A 15,212-nucleotide genomic window follows, 5' to 3' on the forward strand; every position below is an offset into this window, starting at 1 on the left:
AGGGCAGAGCCACACAAGACTTGGGTTGAAGTTGGATGCTTGGCCTTTTGGGGCTCTGACGTGATGTGCTGTGCTTAAAAGCACAGAGTGAAAAGTGATGAGCTGGAAGACAGGTTAGTCCAGGGAATGTGGCTCTGGAGGTTCCTTGCCTGACCTTCAGTTCCTCCAGGCTGTAAGAACAACAGTGTCAGAGAGGGGACTGCATAGCTGAGTGTCTCATTCATATAATGCACAACACTGTCTCCTGTATCCAGTCTAGTTCTGGGGGAGGGAGGCGGGATATTTATCTGCTATTTGGTTTTTTTCACTCATCACCCTTGGAACAGGAATGCACAGCAAACCTTCAGAGAATTATGTGTCAGTTCTGTAAAGTGAGAATCACTCTGCCATTTGGTGAAACAATTTAAATGGTGACAGGATGAGCAGGCAGGTTACCATTGTGCCCAGTTTCATTAGCAATGTAATTTGGCAAGTCAGTGCTTATTATGTAGATTTCCTGTTGATTGAATTTCAAGGTTTAAAATGTTTTTGGAAAATGCAGCATTCAGATAATGGGCACTTTCACTAGAAAAACTCTTTTCTTGTTTGTCTTTTTTTTTTTTTTCCAAACAGAAGACCAAGGACCACCTAACAGAAGTGAAAATAGAAACTTATAAGAAACAGTATTTCCACCTAAAGGATGACTTTGCATACATTGAGGTGAGCAGATCCTCTCAATGAACTTAATGGGATGAATTTCTTAGATAATTGCTTCATCTTTATGGAAAACTTGCTTACAAAGTCACCATGAGTAGTCAGATTCAGGTCACTTCTGATTTGTATTTTGAAAAAGAAAAAAAGGAAAAAAGGCTGTAACTTTCCCTACTAGTAAAAATGCAGGACAGCTTGACCTCAGAGACTTGGAATTCTGCCCTTTGATAGAAAGGTCAGTCCCATGACTCAGGTATATCAGTGCTTCTTACAGATAATTGTTTGCAATTGTGTTACTGTGATAGATCAAGAGTACTTTTCCCCCTGCACAGGTTGATGGTGTCAGGTTTTTCCTCACTGATGAAGGCATCCAACTGGTTGTGATTGATGGACATCATGGAAAAGTTGTTGATCGAGTAACATTCAAAAACTCCATTCTACAAGGAATCCCAGCACAGATAGAAAATTATGTCAACAACATCAAAGATCAGTGAGTAAATAATCTGGCGTCACTAAGGTGCAATGTACAAGAATGGTCTATAACACTCATCTTTTTCCTGGATTTTGTCACCCAACATGGGCCAGACACCCAGCAATGTGTTTTTGTGCCTGATGACTCCAACAGAGCCCAAATGTGTGCAGGGTGTGCAGGCAGCAGCAGGATGCAGGCTCTGTGATTTAGGGACTGATTGAGCCCCAGATAAACTGCAGAGCTACATTTATGTTGTGGGTTACAGACAAACTGCAGACTTAAATTCACAAAGCACTGGTCAGTGAAGATGTGCACAGTTTGCATTTTTCTGCTTCCTGCATGTTCTGTCAAATAGTAGAAAATTCCACTAATAAAATACATTCCCCTTTGTACATTTCCCTGTCCAGACCTAAGGGCTGGATGCTTTAATACTTTAAGTATGGGCAGCTAGAAATGCAGTTTTGCAAATGAGTGATAAGTAGCCAACACATGTTCCTGCATCCTGGAGAACAGCGGCTTCATCTGCTGGAAGGAGAGTTGGGACAACATCAGAAACCTGTTAACCAAAGGGGTTATTCCCATATTAGCTTGTGGAGTGCTCCTGGGAAGTAAATTCTATTTCATTGTTATTAAATCTGTTTGGATTTGAAATCTGATATGTAACATTTATTACAAATGTGAGTGCTCTCTTGATGAATCATCTGAAATAGTTGTGGGCAGATTGACAAGATATTGTTCTGGCACTTACTCTAGAGACTTGGGGGAAGTTTCAGCAGAGTGCCATGCAGGTGGAATCAGATGTGTTTCTGTTGTCTTAAATAATTCTGGAGGTTGCAAAAGTCACATACAGTAGTTACTTCAGAGAAACATGGTAGCTGCTCACTTTTCTTTCATAAAAAAATAAGAATTTTCTCTTTTCAGAGAGGCCGTCATCCTGCTTTACAAAAAAATCCAGTCTCAATCCTGGCTGCATCCAGCTCCTGGATTCTTTCTTACTTTGGAAGATTGAATCATATTAGACTTTAGATGTATTTATGAGCCTCATTGTCTTCTCAAAACCAGATTAGTGTTGGAATAGGATTAGGATTAGGTTTAGGATTAGGGTTAGGACCGGAAGTTGAGCAGTCAGCATCTCTCAGGTCTCACTCAGCTATGTGTTTGCAAGAGTTGAACCCCAAAATCATTGTCCTTTCACAAAAGTTTTCCCAGCCCAACTCCTGCAGGCCTTCCCGATTCGGTCGGGCACAGGCTTCAGCTGTGGCCATGGAACCCCTCCCATCCCTCAGCTGGATGACAGTGTTTGTTGCTCAGATTGAGCTGTGGGAACCGTGCAGGCAATGGGGCCGTGCAGGGGCAGCTCCTGGTCCCCCCTCCCCGCTGTGGGGCAGGGCAGGGGCTGCACAGAGAGACGGTGCCTTTGGAGGGGTCGAGGCCACACCAGCCTCGCCCATTGCTCTTGAGGAGATTGCTCAAACAACTCCGAGGTTCATGGATTTAGGGGTGTGAGAAGAGGTGTTCCTAGCAAGGATAAGCCCTTCCATTCATTTAAGCAACTCTCTGTGGCCCAAATGCCATTTTTTAAAAAAAAATTCATTTTTCTGATGAGTTTCCCAGGGATAAGAAAACAAAACATCTGGTGAATTTACTTTAAACTTATGTAGCAGGAAATGCTTAATAAAAAGTAATGATGTTAGTGAATTGAAGGAAGAAAAAAGAGGTGATTCAGCATTCACAAAGTCGTCAAAACCAGCCTGCCAGCTCAATCCAACCTTGTAAGCACTGGAGCATTTTAACACCTTACATTTATTCTAGGTCCTGATAACTCTTTTGCTCCTCTTGCTCCTCTGCTACCACCAATTGCTATTTTCCCCTGAACAGTTCCAGTTCCAGCTGAGGTGTTAAGATAAAACTTCTGCCCTCAGGAGCTCAGGGCTTGAGCTCCACAGGAGCAGCTGCCTAATTAATTTTAGTGACTTGTGTCCACGATGATGCTGTAAAACAGACCCAGCACAGCTCTCATTCTGCAAGACTGAAAATGCCATTTGAGTCAGGGAAGTTACACTCATGGAAACCCCACAAGGTGGAATGAAATAATTTCATCTAAGCAAGTGTTTGCTCAATTCATGTCATGCAGCTTTAATCAGGAGGTGAACAAAGACAACATCCCAGCTCCACAAAACATAATAGCAAAACTTCCATGGAACTCACTGGATGGAGAAACCTCTTCCTCAGTCGGCTTTGAGATGACCATTGGAGGTGTCTGTGGGTCTTGTAGGATGTAATGAGCTTAACTTCACCAAGCGTCCTGTGCTTCTCCCCAGAAAAGTCTGACTACATGATATTTCTTCATGTTTGATTTGAGTTTTTATTCTATCCATCTAGAATTAAGCCTAACCAGTTATCAAATTTTACCCAAGCAACCACAGATTTGTGTTAGTTCAGCACACTTACCTCATGTCTTTTGTTTATCACTTGGCATTTGTAGAGCACCAGAAGAATTTTGAGTTGAAATAGAGCACATCCAAGTAAGTCAGTGATAGTGATAGTGATGGTAATAATAATAATAATAATAATAATAATAATAATAATAATAATAATGCACTTTTTAAGCAGAAGTGCACTGCAAGGAAAAGCATCAGCCAACAAAAGTCTCAGAGAAGTGAATTTCTTCTGGTTTAATCTGCTAATGAAAGAACAAGAAATTACTTGAAACTTGTTAAGAGTATCCCAGGGAGAGCATGTGTCTTTCTGAGCAATGCAGGATGGAACTACAGGTTGGAAACATTGGAACCATCCTAGAAAACAGTGTTGTTTTTTTTAAAAAAAGTGACTTCTGTCTGCTTTCTAATGGGTTTTGCCTGACTGGAAAAATAATATATGACTAAAGTGTTGGAAAGCACTGATAAAAGCCATTAAAGCTGAAGCCACTGTAGTTCGTGAGTGTCTGAGTCACACAGGCAGGAGTCACCAGTCCTCAGGGCAAAAAAGCGAAGAATGTGTTCTGACTCCTCATCAGTTTATCCATGTCTTTGTTTCCTTCAGCTCCATAGTGCTGGTGACATCTAAAGGAAGATTCATTTCAAGAGGACCATGGACTAAAGTACTGGAGAAACTTGGAGCAGAAGAGGGGCTTAGATTAAAAGGTAACTTCTCTTTAAAAACTCGGTTCTAACCCCTTTTGATCTATTTCCCTCCCAGGGTTCCAGTAAAAGGACCTTTTCTCTGCTTCTAAACTTTGCCTTGCTCGTTTCTATCAGCATGTGCTCAAACATCCTGGGACCAGTAATTTATTTATTCTGTAAGGTTGTATCCACTGCAGCTTTGGATAACAGCACTCAGTTTAAAACTGTAGATGGAAAAAGGATTCTGGCAGTTGTTCTTAAAAGTAGGTAATTTAGGGGGTCTGCTTTTCCAGATTAATTTTAAATAAAAAGACATTTTAACAATAGGAATATTGGATCTTTTTCCACACTAAGTGCCTGAAACCAGGATTTTTTACTTGTCTGAACTTATTTTTATCTGATTTTCTCTTGAAACAATTCCAGCTTTATGGCACAAAGCGTACTGATTTCAGAGCATCACATATTGCAGTAGAATACTGCTCTATATGCACGTTGCTCCAATCAGCTCTGTGAGCTTTTGGCATACTTTCTTCTGGTGCTGTGTGTATGTTATACTCACTAATATAGGTCTTGTCTATTGTCCCGAAATTCTTTCCTGTGAGGGTGGTGAGGCCCTGGCACAGGTTGCCAGAGAGGTTGTGGATGCCCCATTCCTGGAAGTGTTCAAGGCCGGGTTGGATGGGACTCAGCCTGGTCTAGTGGAAGGTGTCCCTGCCCATGGCAGGAGAGTTGAACTAGATGATCTTTAAGGTCACTTCCAACCAAACAATTCTAGGATTCTATGATCATTCCCCTGCCTTCCCCAAGCAGGAAAGGAGTTTGAATATAACCACCATGCAAATAATAAGAGCTTCAACAGACAGCTGAAGCTGCCTGCTACAAAGGTTTTTCTTCTTCTCACTTTCTCCTGTTACTTGACGGAAGCATACAAAATGTAAATAAAATTTTAATTAGGCTAAATTAGGAAAATATTTCTTTAGTACCTGGAGAATGCATGTTGCCAAAGTTTGTGTGCATGAGGGTGCTCTTATGAACCTGCACCCATCCAGCCATGGGGCATAGCTGTGCACACAGGTGGTTTTCTGGCTCAGCCTTGATGCACTCCTGATATATTTGCTCTGATTTGCAGAAAAAATGGCTTTTGTCGGCTTCAAAGGCAGCTTCCGCCCTGTCTGGGTGAAGCTGGTCACTAACGAGGACTCAGCTAAAATCTACCAAGCACTGCCAATCCCTGTGGTGAAGAAAATGAAGTTGTGAGGACACCCTGCTGTGCCTCCTGGCTGCCAGCACTGCCCCATGGGACGGACTACTGACCGCTCGCCGCAGGCGCCTCGCCAGCCTGCACACCAGGTGTAGCATTTTGTTGTTGTTGTTGCTGTTCAAGAAGAAATCTTACTGTAAGTAGCTAGAGTGGCCACATGTGACAGAAAAGCCTTCCTCTGTGACCAGTGTGTGTCCTGTGATCGCCAGCCCCACCCGGCTGGGCTCGCACACCGATGCCGTGTCGACTCTCGTGTTACTAAGCGAGGTTTGACCTGTTCTTACCAGGTGCTGGTTTTATCAGCGCCCCTGTGACAGACTAACCTACGTGCTGCCTCTCCAAGGGAGAGATCTAGGTCTAAAGGCCATCGAGGATTGTTGCTTTTACCAGCCTCTGAGTTGTCCAAACACTTTTTTTTTTCCATGGTGTAACCAGCTGCTCACATACACGTGGAATGTCGGTTCAAAGGCTGGTTGACAATCTGAGGCAGAAAGAGTATATATTTGAACGATTACTTAGATACTGGGAAATGTGACTGGACAGTAGGCATTTATCCTAAAGCTTCTGTGAGGTTTGATCAAGCTCTTTGGGTTGTGTTTTGTACATGCAACCCAAGGCACATAGCTGTGGAAGAGATGAGAAAAGGAGCAGACAAAACATGCCAGTGGAGACTGATGAAACCACATATTTCTGCTAGAAGGAGAGCAATGCCAATTAGCACATGTATTTTCTCAGCCTTTCCCATACAACCTTTCCCCTCTGTATAATAGTGTTCAGGATCAGTCTGGAGGGTTTATGGTTGCCAGTTAAAGCCATCCCTTTCAGGGCTTCCAGTTTTTAGCTAGGAATACTGAGACTTACTTTATTTGACATCAAATAATGTCCTTGCCTTTCCCAGGACATCAGAGGGAACAGGATCAGACTGCTCTGCTGTGTGTTGCTTTCTAATCCTGTCCTCAGGCTTAAGGATATTATTGTCTTGGTCCTCCTGGAAGAGTTACATGAGACCTGCATGAAAGGTGACAGAGGTCTTACCAGGCAGCTGAAGAATTAAAGTGGGAATCCCCATGCACTAGTTGGATGTCTCGTACCTCCTGTCCCCCTGCTTGAAACAATACCTGGGTAATGAAGGCAGATTAGTGTGAATCAGGACTCTACAGGGGCATCTCTTGAAGCTGGGAAAGTAAACACTACCTTGTAAAACACTGAAAGCACTTCTAGTGTTTAATAATATTTCTGTGTGTTGCTCAGAAATGCCATGAAGGCGTCTCTGGAGGCTGTGGCTGTTCTAAGAAATCTGAGGGCAGGGGAGAAGTGTAAAAGACAGGATGATGAGCCTTTTAAAGTGCATAGAATGACAATTTTGCCAATAATATTTGGGTTTGTTTCCCCACTTTATCCCTACCTGTCCCCATTGCCACATAAATTATTATAGTTGCTGATGGCTACTTCATTTTGCTCTGTCTTAAGTAAAATTTATGTAATTAAATTGCTTTCCCCCCACAGTATCCAAAATGCTACCTTGCAGCTAGACTGAAAAGCAAGGATTTTGTGTGTCATTCCAAAGGCTGGGCAGGTGCTGTACTCTATAAGCCTGGTTTAGATCAGTCACTCTGAAAGTCAAAGCAACCATGAGTAAAATTTAGGTAATCCTGTAAGTTACATTCCTCTCAAGCCTCTCCTGGGTTTTGAAACTGGAAATGTTCTTTTCAGTCTTATTATATAATTGTTTCGAATTCATGGAATGTCATGTGTATTGTATTTGGAAAAAAAAAAAAAAAAGAAGAAGGAAGAGCCAAGTGTTCCCTCCCTGCTTCCCAACAAGAGTCTGTTAACAAATGTTCTTCAGGCATTTGTGCTGTTTCCAGAACGAATGGCCAACACTTGTAAAAGGCAAGTAAGGTGGATTTTTTTTTCCCCCAAATTCTTATGATGGTTTGCGGACTTAACAAACTATTCCAAACATGAAAGAGTCGGTCTCACTGGTGGTTCAACCATGATCGCACAAACATTGTTTATCTGATGTTCTCAGGTGGCCAAAATGGAGCCATATCCATGAAGTCAAGGGAACAAACTGACAAGAAGTCTCTTGAGTCCATCAGTCTGGGTTATCTAAACCTTTTCACTGCCCTGAGCAAATTGCATTGATGCCATTGCACCAGTGTTGGTGGAATACACTTGCTTTCAAGAGATGGACCAAAGCAGGAGTATTTCTGAGCACTTAACAGATGGTGGGCAGTAAAACTGGGCTTGGAATATGCCTGGAGTGGGATCTGGCTTTGTATGACCCCCAGGGCAGGGGTTGCCCTCTGTGGTGCTTCACTGGCCACAACCATTTCCCCTCTCCTGCTCCCTGTAAGTGTATACATGGCCAGGAGGATCACACCAGGTGGGTCTATCCCCTGACAGGTTTGTTCAGCTTCTACGAGCAGCTGCCTTTATGCTGAAGTGTAGGTTCTGATTTTACTGTTTTGGGAATTCTCAGGGTGAAATCATAAGACTTGGCTCTAGGAAAAAAAACTTTTTTTTCTTTCCTAAAAATCTCCTCTTATTAAGAGAAGAAAACTTTTAAGTAGCTTGTTCTATCATGCAGAGCTTGTCACATGGGGCCTGTTTTGGAGCTCGGGTGGGTCTCACGCTGTGAATATGGAGTAGGGAATCACTGCAGTCTGTAATCCCGAGGGATAGCAGAGCATTGTGGCCATGTACTGGGACAGCCATGCCAGTGAAATGCAAAGGGCTCCCGTTGACCTTCATGGGTGGAGTCAGTGTGTTGCTCTGAAGACAGAATGAAGCCTGATACCATCACCAGTCAGCAAGAGCTTTGTGCCATACGATTACTGTTTAATCTTTGACTGTTCTAGAAACTGCACGTGCACATTCTGACTAGTGAATTACCTGACTGCTTGTTCCTTGTTCATCCTGTACAGTCGCTGCACAAGCTGCAGTGACCCTCTTTTAATGTTTTATTACTGCAGATGTTTCCGTGTTTGCCTACGCAGTTGCCATTGGTAGAGTGGGGGTTTTTGATTGCATTTTGTTTGTTTGTCTCTTTGTTTGTTTGGATGTTTGGGGTTTTTTTTTGGCCTCTGTTTGAATGCTTGTTTTACCTGTCGCCGAAACAGCTGGTCCTTTTTCGGAGTTAGATGTTTGTACATTTTCTTATAGACTTTCCAATGAAAAAAGATATATTTTCTATTAATTTATTACAATGGCACTAAGACAACTAAATTGCAGACATATGAAGCATTTTTACTGGAGTTGAGCATTGTCCAGGTTGTTAAGGAGGTCAGCAATATGTCTTTTCTGATAATCTGCTTTGCACTTGGAAGCTCTCTGTGTCCGCAGACCGTGGTAATGCATTGACTGTCGGGTTTATGTTGACAAGAGCTCTTGGGACACTGGTTCCAACAGATTGTGGCTTACAAATGAAATAACATGTAGTTGTTTGGAGTACACAATTGTTTATCAAAATAAATATCGAGTGCAAATTTCTTATTTTATTTTTGACTCCCTACTTATTTCAAAAGACAAAACCCAGGGGGCCAAACAACCCTCTGTGTGCATTTGCTGGCTGGTCTGCACAGACCTCAGCACATTTCACTGCCTGCCCCATCACACACTTGCAAGATCTGAGAGGGGAAGATGGGAAAGGAAGGAAATGGAACTAGGTAGGGGGATATTATAGTGGGCAACCACTGGAAAGGCCTGTATTTGGGGCAGGTGGGGGACTGTTAGTAGATTTAAAAAAAATCTTGTTCCCTTGTTCACAAAACTTATTTTTTCATTGAATATATATATGACAATAATATATAAAACGTGTACAAAGTTTTTGTAGTGGGCGGCTATCAAGGCTTATGAGAATCTCACTGTCACATCAAGTAAGACTTTGACTGTAAAATTTTCACCTTGAGATGGTGCCAGCTGGGCAGACTCTACTATAAACCTTTTGTAGGGTCAAAAATCGGAATGGGATTTTTTTTTTTTATGGAGCAATCAGCATTTCTAACATCCAAACACATATATTTTTTAACCAAGTATCAAAATAGTAGTTAGTGCATTAGAGGAGATGACAGGTCAGGAAACTGGAAATGCAGCCTGCCCACTTGTGTACAATTCGAATTACTGATACATATATATTATAATATAATTATATTATATTAATTCTATGTCATTTATCGGTAATTGCCGGCGCAGCCGTTCCCTGTCCGCGGGCTCCCTCTCGTGGCCGCGCTGGGCGCAGCTCCCGCTCTCGCCGTGCCCCGTGTGGTTCCGTTCCCGGCTCTCCCAGCGCTTCCCTATCCCACATGACAGTGATGTCCCAGCTGAGCGTCACACTCCTTGCCAGTCTCTTCTGGGCATCAAGCGCCTAACTGAGCTCTCACAGCTTCTGCTGGCAGCTACAGGAGTTAGGGATGCTCCCTGCGCTGCTTCACAGAGCTTTGATTCTTCCAAATCTGCTGGACCGTAAGAAATGTTTTACCAAGTCCCCAAAGTGCATTTTATGCAACCTTTGCAGACCTTCAGACCAGCCAGTGCATCACCTCCACCAGAAGCTGAAGCCACTGTGATGTGTCCAGGCTTTTTGCGCCCCAAAGGGCATCTCAGCAGCTGTCCCAGAGGCTGTTCCATCACCCCACTTTCTTTCTGACCAAAGGATGGGGGAGGGATGTGTAGAAACCACCACTGCAGCTACACCCTTCCTTCCTCTTGCATGGCTTCTTCACCAAACACACCTCCAGAAGCTCCTCCCTGTGGTGATCCCTTGGCCATGGAGATGAACCCAACGCTTACACTCACTGTATAAACTTAAAAACAAAACCCATCACTTTGCAAAAACAGAATGATTTGCAGCTTCTGAGTGTAAGTCTCAGATGGAGTATCTCAACAGTCAGGAGTGGTACCAGGACATGGAAAGGGGCCTTTGATAAAGGAGCAGTGACAGAACTGGAGGAAGCCACTTAAAAATAACTATTTCTCCTCCTTTGCCCAAGGGTGTAATGTGAGATCAAATGAAATTCCCAGCTCCACCGTAACCTCATCTCCTCTCCTATTGTTAGTGTTGGATGAGTAGTACAGGATAATGTTTCTTAAAGCACAGATACCTCACCTGAAACCCAAGGGTCTGTCAGTTGATAGCAATACCCCAGGAAATAATTACAGTCGACTTGACTTTTATTTCTGCTTTCCCATAGTCCAGTTCCAGTATTCAGCTGGTACCACTTCAACATTTGGATGTCTGTTGAGCATGGTCTGCCCTGTTACAAATCTAAAATTGATTTTCTCATCCCAGAAAGAGAAACTGTCCTGGCTTATCACTACTGCTGAAAATAACAATGTGGCTGAAATATATTTCAGGCCTCACTGGGGTTATCTGAGAACTCACCAATATGGCTTAAATGGTGGTGCTATGTGGGAACGGGGGTTGGGAGGATCAGTGATAAGATGGAAAGTGGCCTTTCCCTTGTTAGGTTACACAGCTCATTAGTTCACAACAAACCACCTGGCAGCCACATCAAAGCAAAGAAAGTTGAGTTTTTCAAAATCTCCTGCTCAACTGCTGCCCTAAATGCCAAAGCATGTGCATGTCTGGGCTTCCATTAATCTCCCTGGCAACTCCATCCTGTTATAACTGCAATTATTTAAAGTCCACACAGTTATTAACATGTTTTACAGCACCTGAAAATCAGCAGCTGGCTATCAAATCACAGAGGTATGGCTGTGGTTACAACTGACAGGATGAATAATAAAATATCCATACAAAAGTATTGTGTAATTTAAGTTATGCACTTAACTGATATGAAATACCAGTTTAGATGACTTATTTTTATTTTTTGCAAAAGAAGTTGAATGAAATAAAGTTGCACTGAGGACAAGTTAAAAAAACCAAAGCCCAACCAAATACACAGGATGGCCTGTGGGCATGGATCTGGGAAATAATAAGCAATTATCACATAAATACACATATTAAACCTCCGTTTCTTCATTGTCTCATCATGTGCTCAACCACACTATTTTTTTTTCAATACACCCTTGCAGTACAATTATTCCTGTATAATTCAGTCTTACTCATTACAAAGAAAACTTTACATAAGTTACAGCAAGATCCAGGTCACCTCATGGTGCTGTTCAATCCTTGCACCTTGCAAGCAAATTCCAGGGCCTTGCTCTTTCCAGCACACACAGAGCCTTGTTGACATGTAACTCTGCTGTCAGTGAAGGCACTCAAATGGCTTTAAATATTAATGATTTAAGGAGTGCTCAATGGTCTGGTCAGTGCTCCCCACAGAATTAGTGAGCATGGCCCCAATGCAGAAGTCCAGCCTTTGTTCAGACATAGCTAATAATTACCTTTAAAAGCAGCAGATGCTATAGGCAGTAAAGATGGACCCAGTTTTTTTGGAAGTACCACTAAATTACCTAAGGGGAAAAAAAAAGTTTTGGTTATAAACCTCATGAATTCGATCATTTTAGACCCTATTCTGTAAAAAACGAGGGTCTCTTCTGTCCAACAGAAGAGAGCAGAGACACAGCAATTGTGGGCTAAGAAAGAAAAAAGTTTCTGTTTCTGAGAAGTGTCAAGAATCAACACATTCTTTCCCCATTTCATGTCATGTCCAGGCCAAGGATGTTACCAATAGGATTATTGTCACAGCCCCAGCAGTCACTGAGCCACCTGAATATTCAGAACTCTGATACAGGTCACCTCTGTGCTGCTCTTTCAGAGCTCCTTTAACCGTCCTGTTTCTTCCTCTCACAATACCCAGGTCTATGTAATAATAATAAAAAATTAATATATATACCCCAAATTTTTTTTTAAGATCAATTATTACTGTTAATTTAAATGGTGGTTAACAGATCTGGTTTTCATATTACAGAAACAATGATATAATGTCACTGATAACCCAGGCAACACCAGTATCAGCAGTGAAAATATAATACATGGGAAAGAAACAAAGCATTTACCAGCTGTCCTTGGCTAAAGGCTGGCACACCATGTCATGCTCCATTGCCATGTTACATCAGCTTTTTAAATGCTAATCAAAACCTGCACTGCAGAGAACTCCAACCCCCTACATCACCTGACTTCTCTACTGGAGGAGAAAAGATACCATCAACCAAAAATCCAAGTGGAGTGTTTCTCCTTCTTGAATCCAAGCAGCTCTAGCCTTCCTTGCAATTTGATATTTTACCTGAATTCAGTGGGTTTTGTCCTGTTAAAATGGCACGGTATGAAAGATAGAAAATACTGATATGCAAAAATAGTTAATTTTATCTCAGAGAAAGATCAAATGGAAATGTATCAATGGACCTATTAGGATGTCAATAATCTTAGTAATGAGAAACACGAGAGTACCAATGAAATAGGCATTTTAAAAACCTCCCAGTATTCAGGCACGGGTTCTTTAAATTTCTATAAATGTCCAGTGCAATTAAAAAAAAACAAACCTTCTGGAAAAGGCAAATGGTGCTACTCCTTGAATAGAAAAGGAAATGAGCCACAGATAAAGACTGGAAATAATTTCCAAGCCTTACCATAAACCCCTCGAGAACAGCAGCCAAGTATCAGACAAAAGTAGGTTGTTCTGTATCTTAGCAAACTGGTGTATTAATTTATGATTTCCTTTTCAGGAGAAAATTGAAAGAGTTTAGGAACAGTAACAGGAACATTGAGTCTCTTAGAAGTCAAGGCTGACCTGACTGTTCAGAGAAATGCTTTGACCACTCTAAGTAAAGATCAGAAATCCTGTCCCAATTGTCATAACAGGCTTAAAGATAGAATTTTAGAAATTGGGAGATCACCTAATAATAAATACAGTAACAAAGCTAAAGGCAAACTCTGAGAAGCTGAAAAAGAAATGGGAATCACAAACTTCCCTGCTGGCAAGTGATGTGTATAAAGAGACAGGATGTGCAGGAGATAGAGGGAAGGCTGGCAACAGGCAGGGCATTAGAGGGAACATCACTGCACCATCACAGATAAATCTCAGCAGTGTTGTAACAACAGCACTTGCAATTCCTGCCCTTCTTAAACGATTATGGACACTGCTTGCATCTCTTAATTAGTAGGATTTAGTAGTTGGTGGACTTGATGATCTTAAAGATCTTTTCCAACCTAAATGATTCTACAATTTGTTATAAATTCAATTGCCAGCATTCATTCACTCACTGCACCCTGAACTTGCCTTGGGTCTTCTGAGCCCTGGTCCTGGCAATTTAAACATAAAATTCCCTACTTGCTGATGAAGTTCAGCCCTCAAGAACACTGGATGCACCTGTAATCAATCTTGTAGGTCAGGATGTAAATTGATTTTTTTTTTAGTAAAACAGATAATGCTAATATATACTGTGTGCCTTATCTTAAACAATAAAAAAGGCACAACAAAACACCACAAACCTCCCCCACAACAACAACAACAAAAAAAGCCAGAATATTTTTTCCAGTATTTTATTACATAAAAAGTTGATTGTCCATTGGAAATTTTTCACAAAGTGCAACCACATCTTGTGTAGTATCATTGACAAACTACTGGGTTTTTTTTCTGAGGACAGCTGTGTTAAAAATATAACAGTAACTTAGAAAAGTTAGTTATGGCACTAAACAGACAAACCAATAAGCTGGGGGGAGAAAGCCAGCAGACACTTAGCTGTCATGAAAACAGGTGATTTTCCATGTACCTCTGTACAGAACTGAAATAAAAAGGAAATAGTAAGAGCTATAATTACCACCCTACCTGTTGAAATTAGTTCTAAAGGAGGTATCTGAATGCCCTGTATGTAAAACCAAAAAAATATGTTATTGAAAGCCTAATAAGACTCCAATGAAGAATTTATCTTCTGAGGTACTTACAGAACATTGGTGACCTTAAGTAACTTTTTGAAGACATTTATTTTTATATAGACATATATTTATGTGCATGATAGCATTTGGGCTTCTTAAATCATCACCAAATAAAATTTGCTTATGTAACACTGTACCAGGACAAGTACAAGGGTCTCAAAGACTTTGCCAGTTTCAAAAGGCAATCTAAGTTGTTTTGGAGTAATGAACTGTGATACCAGAGAAAGACTGGCTGGTAAAGCAGTTCCTGCCCCACAGTGCCACATTATACTTAATAGTGTATTTCAGTTATGTGTTGAGTGTAAAGCATGAAAAAAGAGAGAAGAAAAATGGAAGACAAAAAAACCTACTTGAAGGCAGCATTTTGTATTTTATATCTAAAAGCAACTGCCAAGTCATCATACCTATTAAAAACCTAAAAAAACAAAAACCAAACAAACAAAAACCCAAACAAACCTAAACACTTTGAAATTTTAATAAGCTATGGGGCACAAGACGTACCTGCATTTGGCATAGGCAACTTAATGACTCAGAAACAATCAAACAAAAAAACTTGGTTGAGTGCCTGGTTCAATTTTGACAAAGCTCCTTTTAACTACAAAGGGGAAAACCTTAACCTACTGTAAATGTAGATTTATGAATGACTAAAGTATCTATTCTCAAAAGCTGGGCTATAGCTATAGTGCAGTAATTGTTTCTCAAACATTCTCAAACCCAATTTGTCAAAAAAAAAAAAATCATGTTTATGTTTCGTAACATGAGAACTACAAAAACTGCATTTTCAGTGTTTTTGATCAAAATCTGAATTGTCATCTCTATACTACA

General features: G+C 41.2%; 1 protein-coding gene across 2 annotated transcripts in view; it reads left to right on the forward strand.

The window, feature by feature from the left end:
* CEMIP (cell migration inducing hyaluronan binding protein) overlaps nt 1-8,723 on the forward strand; it is a 55,587-nt gene extending 46,864 nt beyond the window's left edge. Inside the window, exons 25-28 of one of the 2 annotated variants that reach the window (XM_017805252.1) lie at nt 616-699; nt 1,023-1,180; nt 4,205-4,305; nt 5,414-8,723. In XM_017805252.1, coding sequence (XP_017660741.1) covers nt 616-699; nt 1,023-1,180; nt 4,205-4,305; nt 5,414-5,541 — 471 coding nt within the window. In that variant the 3' untranslated portion in view covers nt 5,542-8,723. Of the gene's footprint in view, nt 1-612; nt 700-1,022; nt 1,181-4,204; nt 4,306-5,413 lie in introns of both variants that reach the window. The other variant, XM_017805251.1, reaches the window with a different exon arrangement.
* The last annotated feature ends 6,489 nt before the right edge of the window (nt 8,724-15,212 follow it).

Source organism: Lepidothrix coronata, unplaced genomic scaffold (genome assembly GCF_001604755.1).
Source record: "Lepidothrix coronata isolate B3197 unplaced genomic scaffold, Lepidothrix_coronata-1.0 Scaffold11, whole genome shotgun sequence".
In the NCBI taxonomy this organism is placed as follows: domain Eukaryota; kingdom Metazoa; phylum Chordata; class Aves; order Passeriformes; family Pipridae; genus Lepidothrix; species Lepidothrix coronata.